The 19188-nt window shown below is 45.2% G+C and overlaps 3 protein-coding genes across 3 annotated transcripts; 2 read left to right on the forward strand and 1 right to left on the reverse strand.

Moving 5' to 3' along the window:
* Nucleotides 1-1566: 1566 nt before the first annotated feature.
* Nucleotides 1567-3624, reverse strand: mafbb (v-maf avian musculoaponeurotic fibrosarcoma oncogene homolog Bb). The gene has a single exon (XM_017430519.3). It carries the CDS (start codon nt 3110-3112, stop codon nt 2117-2119), a length of 996 nt encoding a protein of 331 aa, XP_017286008.1. The 5' UTR covers nt 3113-3624; the 3' UTR covers nt 1567-2116.
* A 5225-nt stretch (nt 3625-8849) lies between these two features.
* si:dkeyp-97e7.9 (DEP domain-containing mTOR-interacting protein) lies at nt 8850-12459 on the forward strand. Its single transcript, XM_025009192.2, has 10 exons — nt 8850-8859; nt 9111-9393; nt 9476-9654; nt 9759-9882; nt 10709-10887; nt 11091-11303; nt 11399-11536; nt 11624-11694; nt 11889-11993; nt 12125-12459. The coding sequence occupies exons 1-10, from the start codon at nt 8850-8852 to the stop codon at nt 12248-12250; spliced, it is 1428 nt and encodes a 475-aa protein (XP_024864960.2). The 3' UTR covers nt 12251-12459.
* A 118-nt stretch (nt 12460-12577) lies between these two features.
* On the forward strand, nt 12578-19136 carry adnpa (activity-dependent neuroprotector homeobox a). The gene is made up of 4 exons (XM_017430594.3): nt 12578-12927; nt 13346-13458; nt 14853-14945; nt 15037-19136. The coding sequence occupies exons 2-4, from the start codon at nt 13351-13353 to the stop codon at nt 18634-18636; spliced, it is 3801 nt and encodes a 1266-aa protein (XP_017286083.1). The 5' UTR covers nt 12578-12927; nt 13346-13350; the 3' UTR covers nt 18637-19136.
* The last annotated feature ends 52 nt before the right edge of the window (nt 19137-19188 follow it).

Here is a 19188-nt window from a genome sequence, read left to right on the forward strand (position 1 = left end):
AGGAGGAGGAGGAGGAGGAGGAGGAGGAGGAGGAGGAGGTGGAGGAGGAGGAAGAGGTCACACATGAAAAACAGAAGCTGGTGTCCGGACCGAAGCTACCTGCCCACCTCAGGGGGGTGAGAGAAACGTTCCAGAGTCTCCCATGACGGTAAAACCCTCTCTAAGTTTTTTCAGCGCAGAGGTTGTAAACTCACAATGTGACCACTTTATCAGCCATTATCACCCTGGCCTTGGAGCTATTACGGTCATCCAAATATTATTGTAGTCTCGAACTGGGAATGATCCGCGGCCAGGAAAGCTCCTTCGAGGATTAACAGAAAGAAGGAAAAAAAAAGGAAAGAGAGAAGAGAAAACAGGCCGAGTGAGAAAATTCCTTGGGAGTCGGTGTCAGAGGAGCGCTGCTGCGGTTGTTGTTCCTCTCTTCCTCTGGTAATGAATGCAGGGGTGATGTGTTTGTCTGAGGAAGATGAGGAAGAGGGCAGAGGGGAAGCATGGTTTCCACTCCGTTTTATCTGTGCCCTACAGCCCCGGACAGTTACCCCCCCTCCCTCCCCTCCCATCACTGTGCTTTCACATGCTGGGGTCTCACAGGAAGCAGCCCTCCACAGGGGGCAAAGGTCAGGGAAGGACCATTCACCACTGACATTACTAACACACACACACACACACACAGCCTCTAACCTTTTTAACTGAACAACAAAAACACTTACAGAGCAACGACGGGGCTTATTTTGAATTAATAAATATGTGCGAGTGGAAACGTGTTAGCACGGATCCCATGATTTTTCTAAATATTTTTTAGGGTGGCAGAGGTGTGGCACAAGGTTCCAGCAAGGAACCCCCGAAATGCTCTACGTGTGGACTTAAATTTACGCACTCGTGTTATTTGCCTGCCCTGGGACGGACTTGCCCACTTACCCCACCTCTCGCACAGTAACCCCTGGAGACAGCCCCCCCCAGCTTGGCCCCGAACGCATAAAAGCGGGTTAAAGAAAATGGATGGAATGGATGAACGGGTAAATGACATAAATTACACATAACAGACACATTTGTCAGCAACTTCCTGTTTTCCCCAGATTCAGTGAAGACTCCCAGTCAGCTGTGTTGGTCGAAAATGACTGTACTGACACTTTGATGGTTGGGGTGGGAGGGGCTGGGGCGGGGGATCCGTTCTGTGGAAGTTTCCAGGTTTGAAAATCACTTTAGGGTAAGTGCAGCTTCAAAAGCAGTGACTTCTAATAGAGAATCAAGCTCCGCGGAGACGTCCTCGTCTTTAAACGTTGTGCAAAATGTACAGAAACATATCAGCTGGCCAGGAAACGGGGGGGGTTGTTTCTCCAACCGCCCACCATGTCCTGTCATAAGCGCTTCAGCTGTGCAAAACTGACACCGTATGCGTCTTTTATTGTTTTACGTCGTGCACTTGAGGGTTAAAACTGCTGGGAAAAGGTTCTAAAATGACGACAGAAAATGTGCGCGTGGATAGATGTCACAGCGGCGGCCTACACCTGAAATCTGTTGCAGGTAAAAATAAAATAAAATAAAAAAAGAATTATTCAGCAGATGGGGACACACAGTTTTAAAAAGTCACAAAGGGTTTATTGATTCATAGCAAATGAAAAATAATCTGCATTGGTTTTTTTCTTCTTTTTGCACAATCGAGTGTTGTATTTAAAGGAAAAGAAAAAAAAATATATAAAGCAAACTGTGTCTGTCCAGCAGAATCAGCTCTGCAAAATCTGTTGTTTTTTGGGGTGAGGGATCTTGTCCATTTCTCAGAAAACCCAACGCCCAGCCCCAAAACACTACATTGAGCAACCAAAACACTAAAGCAAAGTGAAATTATCCAAAATAAAGAAGAAGATTAATCAGAATGTAAGAGGATTACATGCATGAGAAGCAAATATTCTCTGATTTCAAGTATCTCCTTTCAGACAAAATACAGGTATCTGGCGGCGGTATAAAATAAAACCTCTCATACATGGCCAGCATGCATGTTCCACTTCTCTGCTCCTTCTGTGTGAGGGTTCGAGTCCTTGTCTCTATTTCTCTCTGCTCCAGGTCGATGAGAACATAAGGTGGTGGGGGGGCCAGCATGATTAAACCCCCACCCCCCTCACATGGAGTACTCGGGTGAGGAGGGGGTGTCACTGGTGGAGCCCGTTTCGTGGTAGCAGTTCGCGCCGGCCAGCTTCTCGCACTTGAGTTTGTACGTGTCCCGCTCCCTCCGCAGCCTGCCGAGCTCGTGCTTCAGCTGCTCCACCTGCGACGCCAGGCTCGTCTTCTCGTGCTCCAGGATGTGCTTCTGCTGCACGCGCTTGTAGCGGCACGACTGCGCGTAGCCACGGTTCTTCAGGGTCCGCCGCTTCTGCTTCAGGCGCATCACCTCGTCCTTGCTGAGGCCCCGCAGCAGCCGGTTGAGCTCGCGCACCGACATGTTCACCAGCTGCTCGTCCGAGAACAGCGCCTCGGCGCCGGAGCGCCGCTCGTGGTGGTGGTGGTGGCGGCCGGGCGGCTGCTGGAGCTGCTGGTGCGCCCCGAGGAGCTGCTGCTGCTGCTCTTGGTGGTGCTGCTGCTGATGGTGGTGCTGGTGGGCCTCCGGGGACTGCGGGGACGCGCTGTCCAGTTCGTCTTTCAGGTACGGGTCTTGGCAGTGGTTCGCCGGCATGCCCTGCAGGTCGTGGTGACCCGGCAGGCCCGGGTAGTGCTGCACGGGCTCGTTCAGGTAGCCGTCGTAGTCGGCCTGGAACGCCTGCGGGTGGTGGCCGTGGTGGGGCGCGGACGGGTGACCCTGCTGCGTCGTCGTGGCGCCGATCAGGGCCTCCATGGCGTCCTCCGGGGTCAGGCCGAAGGCTTGCGGGTACATTTGGTGAGGGTACCCGCCGTTGCTGGGCATCCAGAACTGGTCGCTGCCGGGGTTGTTCCTCTGCTCGTTCGGGACGACGTTCGGCGACGAGGGCACCGAGTTGCACGGCGTGCTGCGCGGCGTGGACGACACCGAGTCGGGCCGCTGGAGCGCGCCGCCCGGCCCGACGAAGGCGCGCTCTAAGCCCGGCATCGCCTCCTTCTTCACGCCGAACTTCATCAGGTCAAACTCGCCGACGAAATCCATGTGGGGGTGGGGGGTGGGGTGGGGCGGGGCGGCGCGGGGGGAGTCTCTGCAGCCCCGGGTCAGGACGCGTCTCAGTGCTCCAAATTATTATTACTAATAATAATAATAATAATGAAAAAAAAACTCGTCACGGAGCTCCGCGTGTCCGCTGACAGTTCATGCAGTCGGAGAGGACGCACTCACGTGGATGGAAAGAAGAAGAAAAAAAGAAACAAATACTTCCAGACTTGGATTTCAGCTCAAAAAGAAAAAAAAAACAGAAAAACCACTTGCGAGGGAGGAGAGAAGAATCGTTTTGCAGTGCCACCCCTCCCTGGTTTGGAGTTCGGGTGAAAGGAGCGGAGAGCGGCAGTGATCCCTGAAGCCCCTGAACGCACCTCTGCTGTTCGGGACGAGGCGCACTTTCCCTCATAAAGCCGGAGAGGGGCTGGCCCCGCCCTCCAGACTACACCTCCGCTCGGCCGTCCAATGAGAAGGCGCGGAGCTGCACGGTTTGTGTCACAGTTGCTCTCAGTTCGTCCCCCGCGAACCGAGCCCTTCACATTTATCTCCACTGTCTTCGCCTGCCGGTCTGCGGCGTTTGGGTTTTTCGGTGTAATTGCCCTTTAGTTGTCCAGCGTTTCACATTTAAACATCTCACTCCTACAGTTTGTGCATACAAAAGCATTAAAAAAGTACTTATTTGGGGGATTATAAATGTTTTAGTCAATTTAATAAACTCATAAAAGTAGATTAAACTCCTTTATGCAACATAGCTGAACTAAACTGTATTAAACCTTTTTATTTCCAATAAAAAAATATATATTATTTTTTGTCAATGTATTCATGTTAACAGTGTGATTTTACTCAAACAGTAAAAGGCCAACTCCATGAATTCAAAATTCCTGTGGTTTCTGTTTTTTTCCCAACCAGTGGGCTGATAAATGCTGACATCTTGTGGCCAGCCCTGAAAATGTCCCAGTAAATGCAAAAACCTTCACAAAACAGGCTTGCTGACTGATCACTAAGCTGAGGCTTGTACCTGTATTTGTTGTGTTTTGGGCCCGTGTCTGCATCTGTGTGCTCATTTTGTCTGTCTGTTAGCAAAATACCTCGTGGACCGCTGGGCGAACATAAATGAAACGTGCAGGAAGTGATCTTTGGGTGTACATCTTCAACTGATTTAACTTTTGGGTTCAATCCGGCTCAAGATGGCCGCAGCAGCCAAGTGACCTTAGAAAACACAAAACTGACTATGACACAGCTAAATTTTACAGATAATGAGCTAAAATTTAGTATGGTAGTAGCTGAGACTGATCCCCAATTTATACTTGAAGAGCTAACTGATCACGCAACATTGTTTTTTTTTAACATTTAAGATTTGATCTAAAAACTTTGGTAAATGTAAATAGGCATTTTATATATATAAATAGGCATTATATATATATATATATATAAATAAATACCAGGCCACTCAAAGCACCCATCCACACACACATTCATACAGCACTCTTCTCCTAATCTGAATAAATCATCGTATCAGTGCTTTACACTGATGGGGCACGTCGGTTCAGTGTCTCGCCCATTGAACCTGCGACTCTCTCGCTGAAGGACGTCTACTCTAACCACTGAGCCTCAGCCACGTTAACTCTCGGAGCCAGCTCTGTCTGTCTGTTAGCAAAATATCTGATGCACTACTGGACGGGTTTTAACGAAACTTTCGGGAAGCAACGGCTGGATGTCCATCTACAACTGATTATCGTTTGGTGTCAATCCCAGTTTAAGATGGCCGCCACAGCTGAAGGACTTTGGAAAACCGGAAAAAACGGCTACAACTCAAGTCAATTTTACAGATACTGAGCTCAAGTTTGGTGTGGTAGTAGCTGAGACTAATTCACAACAGCGAAATATCACACAAACTACTGAACAGATTTTAACAAAACTCTTACAAAGTAATCATTGAACATATAACTAATAACTAACTTCTGGAGTCACCTCAAATTAAGATGGCTGCCTCTACAAATCAACCTCAGCCAACACGGCGTACTCTGAGCACAGATGTTGCAAAATCGCCCATAGAGTCATTTAAAAGGTCTGACCAAGTCGGCTGCAACTCCGTCCCTTCTCGTTGTAAAATGATTTTAGCCTTATAATCTGGCGTGACAGGCGGTGGGCGATGTGCATTCTTTCAAGACGTGCTAGACCTTCATAGTTACACACGTGTGTGTCGCGTTCTTTAAAAACAGTAATGCTGGCAGAACAGGTCAGACACACAGCAGGAAGGAATGACTACACAGAGCGAAAAAAAAGGAATGCCGACAATACTGACGACCCTTATTCACCCAATGACCCAACAACAAGACCGAAGATCCGCCCGAATGAGGATTGGTCTTTGCAGGGTCTCCTCGTCGTGGACACGTGGTAGAGCGAGATTGGACCGTGGCGGTTTGGAGCACGCTCAGAACTTCCACAGAAAAGTCATGGCGGCGAAGGACAGGGGTGTTCTGGGGGATCTGTGGTGGCAGCGTATCCGGGACACGTCACAGGCGTAGGTGGTAAGTATTGTTGGGGGTAACTCACCGTGATCTATCGACCACGGTGAGGACGCAGGAGAGCACCGTAGGCATGTAGAAAACACCAGGAACAAACCTTGTTGGTGAGCACAGAGTGAAGCAGAGCAACAATTGCCTTCACACTCAAGGTTTTCCAAATTTGCCACTTCTTCTCTGTGAAGAACGAAGACCTAATACTGTTTTTTCTTGTTTTGAATCCTTTTATTTCCCCTTGGGACACACTAACACTACTATCAATTTTTATAGCCTTTTGGATCGTGCACGAGAGCACAATAACACGAACAAGTAAGCTCTTTATACTTTTTTTTTTTTTCCATAGGAGGCGAGTCCCTGTAGATCACGAGGGAACGGGCTTATCACGCACTTGGGTCTGCACAGGTGCTGTGACTGCACAGGATCTCAAAGGGTTAAACGATTTGCCCTGAGGTGACCCCGTCAGCAAAGCACTTAACTTCATGCGAAAGCTTCACTGACAACGCAGAAGGACCACCTCCGGCCAAAACCAATAGAATTTGGTGCATGAGGATGGCCAAGTATTGTTTCAGTCAGTTGTGTTTCTGGGAAAAGAGGAAAAGAGAAGACAGTGTGACTGAGCAGAGACCTCTCAGGGACACATACCAGGATTCACGCCAGCGGACCAGAGTCACACTATGAGCTAATACTGGGCTAATAACAGCCTTAGTGCAAATCTGAAATAAATTACATTTAAACACACTATCATTATGTTTATGCATTACCTTGTTGTCAACAGTTAAAGATATATTTCAAGCCATTTTAAAGTGGGTTTCTGCTGGAGATAGCTCTTTGAACATGTTTCCCTTTGGAGAAACGGAAAGGGACCGATGAGCTAACAGCTGGTCTGAACGCAGCTTAGTCCGAAGTGGATTGCTGCTATTTTTAAACAGCTTCAATCTTCAGAACTTTATAGCAGTTTATGTGAACCACTATTTTATAAACTTTGACATAGCAGGCACTTTTGAATAGAATCCTGTGGTTATTTGCAAGCGCACACAGCAGCAGCAGTTCCAAAATCCATGGAGGTCTAACGGTTTCAGTAGCATTTGGGTGAAGCATTTTGAAAATTTGAATTTAAGAGTTGTTTTAAAACGGCTAAATGTTGCGATTATTAACGCAAAATCAAGCAAAGCCTGCGAAATCGCAACTTTTTAAAACTTTGCCCAAAACACCGCAACTTTCCTGCAACTTTAACCCAATATTTATTGTTTCTAAAGTGATTCGCCACCGTTTCTGTGGTCTAGTCTCTTCTTTGTGAGTTTGTGTAGTAACCCCAAATAACTCACGAAGAAAACACATGACATCACATCCTGTTAACATCAGAATGCCGGGAGCGTGCGGGAGCGTGCAGGAGCAGCGACCGAAGATGTGCGCTAATGCTTCACATTTGCCAACAAAGATTTCAGCAAAGGACCGCGCAAACCAGTTTCCTCCCCAGCTGCAGGAGAGTGGGGGGTAAGCTGTTTTTTCACGTCCTGCAGTGTAATCATGGAACATAAAGGCATAGACAAACACTTTGTGTCTGCAAAACATGTGAGGAGAGCTGCAGACGAGGGACAATCCAGAAATGGTCATGAATGTCAGTTTATAATCTATCAAAGTTCTCAAATAAAGCACCTTTTGAGAATGTCAATGTTTGTTGGTAATTATCTTACAAAACTAGTAAGTATTTTTGGTTTATATATTAAAAGTTATGTTTTTTTATTGATTTTAGTAAAAAAAAAAAAAAAAATCTCAACTTTTCGGAAAATGCCCCGCGAAATCAGGCATTTTAGCTGCAACAATCACAAAAAATGCCCGCAAAATCCTGGAGGGATTGAAAACTGACAGCAAAGGAAAGGTCTATAAAATTGTACCCAAATTAATCACTATGAAACTTTGGAGACTGGAGTTGTTTAAAGATGGCAACGATCCTCTTTGGTTTAGCTGCATTTGGACTAGCCATTAGCTCATCGGTCCTGTCGGACGTCATCTCTATTTTTCTTCAAGCTGAGTCTGCTCAAAAAGCCATTTGCAGCAGGTAGGATATTTATTGCTCACCATCAAAGACAAAAGGGCAGTAATGTTTGAGCCCATGTCTGTGCATGGGGGCTAGTGTGTTTGCTTGTCTGTCATGTTAGCAAAATATCTTATGAACCAATGGACAGATCTTTTGTGAGACTTTCAGAAATAATCAATAGATGTATGTCTATGACTGATTAACTTTTGGAGTCACTGAAATTCTAAATAACTGCCCCAGCTAAAGCTCAATCTCAGCTGATTTTTACAGATATTGAGCTAATATTTGGTGTGGTAGTAGCTGAGAGTGGTTCACAACACATACTCCAAGAGCCAGCTGATTGCATGAGATCGGTTCTTCAAACTTTACCATTAACCAATGGAGTGAGCTCTGTCTGCTGGCAACTTATCTCATGAACCAATGAATGGATTTCATTGAAATAATCACTAGTTGTGCATCTACAACTGCTTACATTTTGGGGTCAGCCCAATTCAAGATGGCCACCACAGCTAATCGACCTTAGCTAACACAAAAAGTAGCAATATCTGACAGTGAGTTAAAGTTTGATGAGGCAGCAGCTCGAAGTCATCCTCAACACATACTGAAGCGTCAACACTCCATGGGAGATGTTAGAAAAATCGCACAAGAGTGTGCATATTATTCCCGAGGTTGGACCCAAACGGCCACAGCTTCTTTCTCTTCTCATTATAAGATTTTACTTTAAAACTCTGGCATGAAAGATGATGTTACAGCATGTTGGGTCTTTAATATTTATTCGATTTTTTTTTCTCACCAAACTCTGCTTCAAAAAGGGGCTGAACTACCTATCCCCTTTAAGGCTCCACTTTCTCCACACCTGCACACACGGCTGCAAAGCTTTGACGCCAGTCGGTCCACCCCGTGAAGCGGATGTTCTGTAGGTGATGAAGGCCGGCGTTAAGCAGCAGGATTTACAAACAGCCCGAGAGGAAGAGCTTTCTCTGAGCATCAGCCCGGGAGAGAGGGCGCAGATGATATGTTTTCTATCTGAATGCTCCCTTTACACAAAATAAAACAAATACTGCCATCAGCGTGTTTTTCAGGTTTTCTGTTGTCAGACAATCACGTGACGACCTTCGCATTTGTGGCTAGTTTAAACTCATCTGGTGCTAATGGGTCGATGAATACCAGCATGGCTTCTGGTAAAAAAAAAACTACAGAAACTACAGACAGCCTGCCTGGAGACTCCTTTATAGCATGTAGCAGACTTTTAAATAAGTATCCCTCCATACTAACTAAACCTCATATAAGAATACACAAACACCATCGAAGCAGCCATTATTGATCTGCGAAGGATCAAACACTCTACTGCATTGTGCTTAATTGTGTAATTTTCAGTTAAGGGCACTGTATAATTCTGTAAAACAATAAACTATTTTGAAAAACACACGAGAGTTTCTGTGTGAACTCGGTAACATATTTGCACTATTTTTACCAGTTAATCTCCATGTCTTTGTCTTTCTTTTCCACTGTATACACAACAGCCCCCCTCTCAGTTCGACGGGGAGCTGTGTTTCTGTGGCTGTTTTGTCAACACAAAAGTACATAATAAAAGGTAAGCTTCATTTATTCCTCAGTCCGGGGATAACAAACATGGAGCGAACGAGCAGCATAAGGAGAAAAGTCGTGGCCCGGCAGCACAAAGCTGAGGTCATGATTGCCGGAGAACAACTCAGGTATGAGGAAACGTGTGCGTATTACGGTGTTACGGTGATCATAAAGCTTAAATCTGATCGCAGATGCCGACGTGACTTTCAGGTTGAGACTCCACGACGGGAAACTGATCAAGGACCGGCGGTACTACCTGCGCACGTATCCGAACTGCTTCGTGGCCCAGGAGCTCGTGGACTGGCTCGTGAGCCACAAGGAGGCTTCTGACCGAGCGACGGCCGTCTGTCTCATGCAGCACCTCATGGACCACGACATCGTTCACCACGGTGAGGAGGCCGCGAGACATGCTGAAACCACGTGGGGGTGAGAATAAGGGGTTATAGGTGTCTTTCACGGCCTATTTTAAACTGTACCCTGCCTTGTCTTAAAGTCTGTGATAAGAGTCCTGAATTCAAGGACGCCAAGCTGCTGTATCGTTTTCGCAAGGATGATGGGACATTTCCCTTCAACACAGAGGTGAAGATCTTCATGCGGGGACAACGACTGTATGAAAAGTAAGAACTTTGTTGTTTAACCTGAAATGTTTGGTTTTTTGTTTTTTTTCTTAAAAAAAGAGGCCTTTATTTAAAAGAAAATGCGACCGTTTGCAAATTACCCCCCTCCTGTGATCATTATTTTAGGCGTACGCTCATTGAGAGCATGTTTACCATTGTGTTACATCATCTCTGTCACAGTGATAACAAAAGCTTTCTTTTCGATTCTACCCTCCAGCTTGAAATCACATTTCAGGCGCCGGTTATTTCACATGTGCAGCGTACAGTGGCATCTAGCGGCACAAACGGCCAGTTGCCACCAATGTCCCCACCATGCCGTCTCCCTTCAGTACTAGACTTCGTGTAGGGTAACACAATTACAATAAAAGACCATTCAAGATGGTCTTTTAATGGTATGGTTTGTTCAACTATTTACTCTGTGGTCGGTAACAGAGTGGTCTTCCATTTATTAAATACTTAAAGAGGAAGTTTGTAGAAATCACTGTTACTCTTCTCCCAGTAAATATCTAATGTGTTGTTGACATCACTTTCTAGATGAGCATGTATTCAAAATACATGAAGCATTTTGTTCGATTTAACATTTTGCTTGTGTACTATGGTACTCTCAATTAAACGCTGGCATAAATGCTTGTGGGTTGTTACATTCATGCTTGTTTGCAATAAAAATCACCCCCCCCCTTCCCAAGCATCCGTGAATGGATTACAGACTCTTTAGGATACAGTACATATTGGTAATTTTGTATATTAATGCTCCTTTCAAATTATTTTTTTCCCCCCATGTTCTTTAGATTTTAAAGTCTGTTTTCTTTTGTGTATTTGTTGTAAGTCTCGTGGCAGACAAGAACTCCATCCTGCGGCTGAGAGAGGAGCACGGGGTTTCGTATCAGCGCTCCGCTCCCGGCTGCCAGCTCATTGACTGGCTCCTTCAGAACGGGGAGGTGGAGAGCCGACGTCAGGGAGTGGAGCTGTGTCGTGCGTTGCAGGAGCATGGCATCATTCAGCACGGTAGGGGAGTACTCATTTGCTCTTTGATATATGGTAGGCAGTGGCTGCCAGCAGCGTGTGGTGGAAGGAGGAGGGGGGGGGGGACATCTGGGACTTTTGCAATCAAAAGCAAATACATGCAATAACTCTTGGCAAACAATTTCTTTTGTCCTTAAACCATTTTCCACTGTGGTTTTTTGTGCTGTGTTATTTTCCACCACTAGTGGCAAAGAAGCATGACTTCTTTGACAGTGGCCTACTCTATCAATTCTGCATCAATTTTCGTCGCCGCCGGCGCCTATCTGAGCTGCTAAATGAGAAGGAACGGGACGCTGATGTGAATGCAGCGGCGTCCCCCACAGAGGACGGCAATCTTGACAGTCCATTTATTCTACGCAAAGACTCACTCCAGGAGCCCAACAGCGCTTTTGAGTCCGGTAGGAGTAAAGCTTACGCCACTTTTTGCAAGACGCCTCTTTGCTGTGAACACAGACTTCCACACGCAATGCCTTTTCCACTAACCTCACTCCAGTGGGATCGAGTAAAGCCCTGAAAGTGGTCACCGGTGGTCGCAGAGCCAGCTTGAATGCCCTTCAGCACCACTCGGCTGGCTTCCCACCTCTTCTTCAGCTGTATTTGAATGGGGTGGTGAGGTGCAACCCGAAATCAGGCAAGCGGATCATCAATAACCAACTCCCAGTTCTTTAAAAATGTCAAAAGACTTGCTATTAGAGGTATGTTCCTTTTCGTCCTACAGTCCTAAAAAGACATGTCACATGTAGGGAACTACTGGCACCAGGTGCACCCTTCATCAAAAAAGTGCTGACGGTGAGTTAGTACATCGGATGACGTACGTAGCTTACAGTCAAGCTATATCCTGAATTTCCCAACATCATTTTAGTATATCATTAAAATCAGTCCTTGAAAATCCAACGGTTGTTCTCGTAAAGAACGTTATCCAGCGGCAGCTACAGCGCCAGTTTCCCAAGTCTGAAGTGTAGTTTGTGTTACCGTGACGGCAGGTGATCGGGGACGCCCTGGGCTGGGGCATCGTTGTCCGAGGCAGGGCCCCCTGCTACGTCCAGGCTGTTGACCCGGAGAGCCCTGCAGCAGCTGCTGGAGTGAAGGTGAAATAAACAGAATACAAACAATACTTAAAAAGGAAAAATTGACTTTTGAGAGACAATCACAATCCGTGTACTGTAATCGTTTTTATATTTATTACAGGTTTTTTTGTTTGTTTGTTTGTTTTTTTTAGATCCGGCAGTTCGTGTGCCGGGTGAATGGAAGGTGTGTTCTTTACCTGAACTACAGGACGGTGACCAGGCTGGTGATGTCAGGACCTCGTGTTGCCGTACTGGAAGTTATGGAGCCGCTGGAATGACAACAGCTACATAAAAACTACAGAATATATAAAAAAAAGTATTTAACAGCTGTTTTTGACACCATCTGTAGGACCTGAAATATGCTGGGCTTGGCCAATTCTTCCTGAAGGAGCAGAATTCCTGTGCTTGTGCAATTTAATGTGTGTACATGTTAATCCTAATGTTGTTAGTGTTGCACAATGTGGACAATTAAACACTTAAAACGGTTTTCCAGTTTGTGGGACTCTGTCTCTCTTCATAAATATATGTCTCAAATCTGCACACCCCTACTTCCGTCTTTTTGTGGTCGCCATTTTGTATTGCGTGTTGATCCTTAGAAGTAGATACCGTAGCTGTCTCACCGCTGGAGCGAGTTCAAGGGACACAGGGGACAAAAGGTAGTCCAGGCAGTTGTTTGTACTGAGGTGTAATGTGTTCGTAAGACGGAGGGCTTTCCATCCTGCGGTTTTCCTCCTCCAGCTAGCAGCTACTACATGGTAACAACTAACCAACTAGCTTTTTTTAGCCAGCTAGCCTTTTAGCCAGCTAGCTGTGGAGCTGCAGAGCATCAACTCCCCGGCGCCAAGGAGCGTGAACGCCTCCGCTTTCCCCGTCCTGACCGCAGTTAACCTCTTCGTTGGGCATTTATGTCGGTGAAACAAACTGCATAAAGTCCGTTTTCTAGACGTACCCTGAGGTAAGTGGAACGCCTCAGCCGAGTTCAGGGAGGGGGGGAAACAAAACAGTGACCCTAGCTTTTGGTGCTGACCATGCCGCCGCCTGAGAGCGGGCAGTGCCGCTAGCGTTAGCCCACGAAGCTAACGCGATTACTGGTAACCAACGAGAGGCGCATTTCGAGGCGAAGTGTTGTACTTCAGGTCGCAGTGTTCGGACAAACACTCTGTCAGAAATAGCACCGAGTCGATGCACACACACAAACTGCACAGGACACTTCTGGCGCCGGCGTAGCTCTGGAGAAGTAGCTAAAACTGCAAGTGAAGGACGTTGTTGTTCCGCCTGACGTGGAGCCAGTGTCTTAGTTACTGCAGTGATTGAAACGGACCTTCCGTCGACGAATTTGTGCTCTTGCTTTTATTTATTTATTTTCTTATTAGGAGAAATGTACCAGCTCCCAGTGAATAACCTCGCAAGAATAAGGAGAGCCAGGAAGCAGGTGAAAAAATCGCTCGAAGACATCGGACTCGAGTTCTGCAAGGAGGTAGCCGAGGTGAGTGGACCAATGTTCTGGTTCTGGTTCTGCATTTTAACACTAGATGATGTGAGCATCAGATACTGTGACTCTGGGTGGCACTGTTGCCTCTGAAGTGCACAATAATTTCACAGATTAGAGAAGATCAGCTCTCCTCGGTTAAAGGGATTCTGGTCATTTTTTGTAACGATGATATAAAATATGTATATGGATTTTTGCATTTTTTGCCCAACACAATCTGTTAAAAGTAAATAATGGAAAAAAAAAGCTACTAAGTTAATCTTTGCTGGTAAAGAAACTTTTACAGTTATAGCCTGTGAATTAACGCACATCTAGTCAGCCGCTAAAACTTGGCGTGGCACAAAAAGCAAAATAAGTACCACCGTTTGTTTAAAACAAAGTACTAAAAGTTGCAGCCTAAAGTCTTAATAGACAAAACCACAACCTTTTAGGTTCTTAATGTCCTAAGTCTTTTATTCTTAATGTTCACAGTTTTATAGGACGCCAGCTGGATGTTTTGCGATTTGTCTTAAAATCTTTGAAACCCAGTCGATGTGGGGAAACAGCAACGTGTCTTTAATCTGATGAAAAATGTGAATTCTCTGGCAGATTTGAAGAATACCTACGCTGTAGGTCCGAAAGTTGTGTAAACAAAATGGAGAACAGGCTGACCAACCCAGTTGCTGACTTTTAAACACGTTTTAGTGAAAACCTGAGGTGCATTCAGCCCATTCTGGTCCTGAAATCATGGAAGGTGTCGCACACAGTGCATCTGTAAAAGCTGCTTTGTTTACTAATTCCCCGCTAAAAACCAAGTTCACAGACAGTCAGACCTTCTCGTGTTATTAGTGTCATTCTGCCGCAGGAAGTTTCTGCGCACTCATCAAAACATTTGGACAGCAAAACTTCAGCTTCTGCGTTCCCATGTGGAGTCTAGAATTTTTAACCCGTGTTTATGGTTTAGATCAAAATAATGTCACAACATCACATCAACACAGCTTCATTTAAATACTTTAACCCACTTAAACAGTGTTAGTGGGTTTTTTTTTCCTCACCCTCCCAATAAATAAATTTGTAGTTTGTTCTCTTTTTAAGTGTGAGCTAAGCTGTTCAGAGACAACAACAGCTCTTTGAATCAGAAAATATGAAATATTTTATACACTGTTAAAGTTTGCAAATCAAACTGAAAACCAAAACATTATTATAAAAATTTTGGTGTTTATTTTTATCACTAGGACATCCTTAAATGAGTCATACATGTTTTTGTTTTGTTTGTTTTTTTTTTCTAAAATGTTAAGATGATGGCAAATAAAGTCTGTTGGCTTCCTTAACTGATAAATAACCATTGTGGACACCAATTACAGTGTATTTACTCATATTTATTGGCGGCCATCTTGTCTACTGTTCCACAGGAGTTTAAAGAGTTTTCTCCAGATGAACAATTAGTAAAGGAGACTGAATGTGTTGACATCTGCACGTGGAATCCACCATTTTCAAAAACACAGGTAAATCTTATTTCAGCTTTAATATTTTGATTTAACACTTCAAGTCAGTTCCCAAGTTTTCTAAAATTTGCTGTTTCTTTCCTTTTTTTAGGAATACAGATCAAAGCCATTTTGCTGTGCAGAGTGCTCATTTTCTTCGAAATACTACTCAGGCTACAGGAATCACTTTCGCAATGTCCACCGAAGGCTTTTGGATGATCAAATTCTTCTCAACTGTCCTTACTGTTCCTTCATCGCAAACAAGAGAACCCTCGAGATGCATGTCAAAATATTCCACATACCCAGTTCGAAACAGCAGAATTACTTGAACTCACGAGGAACTGTGCTGGGAACAAAAACAAACCTCACAAATGCTGTGCAGAAGGTGGAGAAAGCCATGTACTTTTGCAAAAAGTGCACATTCCGGGACTCTCTCTACAACGTTGTTAAAAGACACATTTACAGGGAACATTTCCGGCATGTTGTCTCACCATATTTTGGTATGGTTTCGAAATCTTCTGTCAGAAACGGTGCTTGTTCAATCAATGGTAACAACATCTTCTGTAAACAATGTCAGTTTTCCACGCGGAGCTACGAAGTTTTAGTGCAGCACGTTCTGGAGTACCACGAGCGCATCAGTGCACAAGTAACAAGCATGATCGCGCATGCTAACATCTCGGTTCCAATATCTCAGCCTTTTCCTGTAATGAATCAGAAAACTCGGCTCGTTAGCAAAGGCAGTACTCGTAGGTCTGATCCCATTGCACAACCTGTAATTGGCTATTTAAAGCCGGTGGCGGCTCCTGCTAAAAGTCAGTCCGTCATCCAAACCGATCAGATGCACGCCACGTCTCCTGTCAGCAATGCTGTTGCTGAAAATAATCAAACTGGTGTGAACACAGCCCAAACACAGAAGTGGAAGATATGCACCGTCTGCAATGAACTTTTTCCTGAAAACCTCTACAGTGCTCATTTTGAGAGCGCCCACAAGGCAAAAAAAGTTTGGGCACTTGCCAAGTACATCGTGAAAATCCACAACTTCACCAGCAAGTGTTTGGTTTGCAACCGCTATCTGCCCAGCAACACGCTCCTTAACCACATGCTAATTCACGGCTTAACCTGTCCACAGTGCCACTCCATTTTCCACAGTGTTGAGAAACTTATGGGGCACGAAGCCCAGAGCCACCCAGGTGAGTTTGTTGGGCCCACTGATGCGTCACCTCTGACCTTTGATCTAACCATTAAACAAGGTACGCCCAGGAACATTCAGCTTGCTATTCTAACATTTAACATGAAGGATTCGGTCAATGGTCAGGATCAGTCTGTACCTGGCCTGAAAAATCTCCCTCCTCTTGGCAGAGTACCTCCCGCTAAAATGGGCAAGTACAATGAACCACATGGTTTGGCTTCAATATTCCACAACACTGAGGTTAGAAAAACCGTATGCCCGCTTTGTTTCACTGTCATCAAAGGTCCCATCACAGATGCCTTAGCCCTCCACCTGAGGGAGCGACATCAAGTCCTCCAAACCATGCATCCTGTTGAAAAAAAAATGACATACAAGTGCATCCATTGTTTAGGTGTGTACACTAGTAATATGGTAGCATCCACAATCACGCTGCATCTTGTGCAGTGCAGAGCTGTTGGTAGGAACCATGTCAGCCAAGGCTTCAAGTCTGCCATGGCTCTCAACTCATCTGGGGTTGGCGTCCCGAAGAGGCGTCTGCCAACACTTGGCTCACCAAGTCCCAAAAGGATGAAGACGAGCAAAGGATGTGATGTATATGGTGGAAATAATGGCCTTGCGCTGGATACCAAAGGCTATGGGAACAAAACCTATTTGGCTAAAAAAGAATTCCTGACAACTTACTTCAACCTGCGACCATACCCAACGCCTGATGAAGAGCTAAAGTTGTCTGCAAATTTGAATATGTGGAGGTCGGAGGTTGCTAGCCACTTTGCATCAAAGCGGAACATATGTTTGAGAAGCTGTAAGATGAAGAAGGCTTCAGTGAAGCTAGGCTTTGACATGCATGCTGTAAAGACGGTGAAACATCACATGATTTTTGATGATGAAAGGTTAGTTGGCATCTCAACTGCAAGGTCCGCAGCCAGCAAGACGATTACTTCTCACACAAAACAGAAGCAGTGCAAGTTACCAAACCACGCCTTACAACTCAGCACATGCACAGAGACCATTTCCATTGACTCAGACTCTGAAGAGGAAACAGAGAAACCACCGGCTGAGAACAAAGGCCAAGAAAACCTGACAATGGCATCAAAACAGGAGGACACCGATGATTCTTCAGCAGAGAAGAGCTCTTTACAAGATGGGAAAGAAAACATCTGCATGATTTTTGAATCAGGGACACCACCTGAGAACGAGGAGTCCAAAGATCAAGATTTCAAAGACCAAAAAGACATGACAACACACGCAGATGCTGATGAACCGTCAGCAGAAAAGAGCTCTTCGCAAGATGGGGGCGACGACGTCTGCATAAGTTTTGAAACAAAGACACCACCTGCTGAAAACGTGAAGTCCAAGGACCAAGAAAACCTGACAGAAGAGACAAAACCTGAGGATGTGGATGATCCTTCAACTGAGGACACTGTTTTGCAAGATGTTAAAGATGATATCTGCATGACTTTTGAAACAGAGATGCCACCCGAGGAAGAGGAGTCCAGAGACCAAGAAAACCTGACAGAAGAGGATAAATATGAGGATGGGGATGATCCTTATACAGAGAAGAGCTCTTTGCAAGATGAGAGAGAAAATGTCTGCATTACCTTTGAGACAGAGACTCCACCCTCTGAGAATGTGGAGTCCAACCAGCAAGAAGACCTGATACAAGAGACAAAACTGAAGGACATGGATGATTATTCAACAGAAAAGAGCTCTTTGCAAGATGAGGGTGATAATGTCTTCATGGCTTTTGAAACAGAGATGCCACCTGAGGACATGGACTCCGAAGACCAAGAAAACCTGACAGAAGAGACTCAGCATGAGAACACAGATGATCCCTTAGCACAGAACGTTTTGCAAGATGGAAACGAAAATGTCTGCATGACTTTTGAAACAGAGACGCCACCTGAGAACGTGGAGCCCGAAGACCAAGAAAACCTGACGGAAGAGAATCAACATGAGGACACAGATGATACCTTAGAGAACATTTTGCAAGCTGGGGTCGACAATGTCCCCATGGCTTTTGAAACGGAGATGCCAGCTGAGAACGTGGAGGCCAAAGAACAAGAACACCTAACAGAAGAGACAGAACATCAGGATGGGGATGAACCTTTAACAGATAAGAGCTCTTTGCAAGATGGGGGCGACAACATCTGCATGACCTTTGAAATGGAGACACCACCTGAAAACATGGAGTTCGAAGACCAGGAAAACCTTACAGAGACCCAACATGAGGACACGGATGATCCCTTAGCGGAGAACGTTTGGCAAGATGAGAAAGAAGATGTCTGCATGATGTTTGAAACCGAGACACCACCTGAGAACATGGAGTCCGAAGACCTGACAGAAGAGACTCAATATCAGGATGGGGATGATCATTTAGCAGAGGAGAGCGTTTCACGTGATGGGGAGGAAAATGCCTGCATGACCTTTGAAACGGAGGCACCACCTGAGAATGTGGAGTCCGAAGACCAAGCAAACCTGACAGCAGAGACTGAACATGTGGACACTGAAGGTCCTTCAACGTAGAGGAGCTTAGTGCAGGGTGGGGAAGAAAATGTCTGCGTGACATCATGTTAGTTCCCTGCCTGCTACTTGGTTTGTTTTAAAGGAAACAATGTAAGACTGAAATGATACTGGTCCACGGGTGGTTGCAACTCGCACAGTGTGTCGTGGAATACCAAGGGTCACCAAAACTTATCAGTTCTCAATGCTGCACTTCCAAATACTGTTGGTGAGACTGAAAAACGGTTACATTATAGTGCATTTTATAAGTGGCAATGCATATGTCTAGGCCTTGTTTTTCTGTTGTATACATTGATGTTTTATCAGTTTCTTTGCATTTGTTTGTCGCTGCCGAGGTCTCACTTTATTTGAAATGGTTAGGTCAGTTAACCTACTTCCATGTTTTGTTTTCCTTCCCCCATGTGACTAGCCTTTTCTTTGTTTGTTTGTTTTTCAGATTTAGGTTGTGTAAAGTATGTTAAAGGTTTATCTACATATTTGAATAAAACACTTCATAAAAAGCTGTTGGGATTAAATCTGTACCAATATTTATATAAAATGTCATTTATGCCAGGT

The sequence above is a fragment of the Kryptolebias marmoratus genome, linkage group LG4 (genome assembly GCF_001649575.2).
Source record: "Kryptolebias marmoratus isolate JLee-2015 linkage group LG4, ASM164957v2, whole genome shotgun sequence".
NCBI lineage: Eukaryota > Metazoa > Chordata > Actinopteri > Cyprinodontiformes > Rivulidae > Kryptolebias > Kryptolebias marmoratus.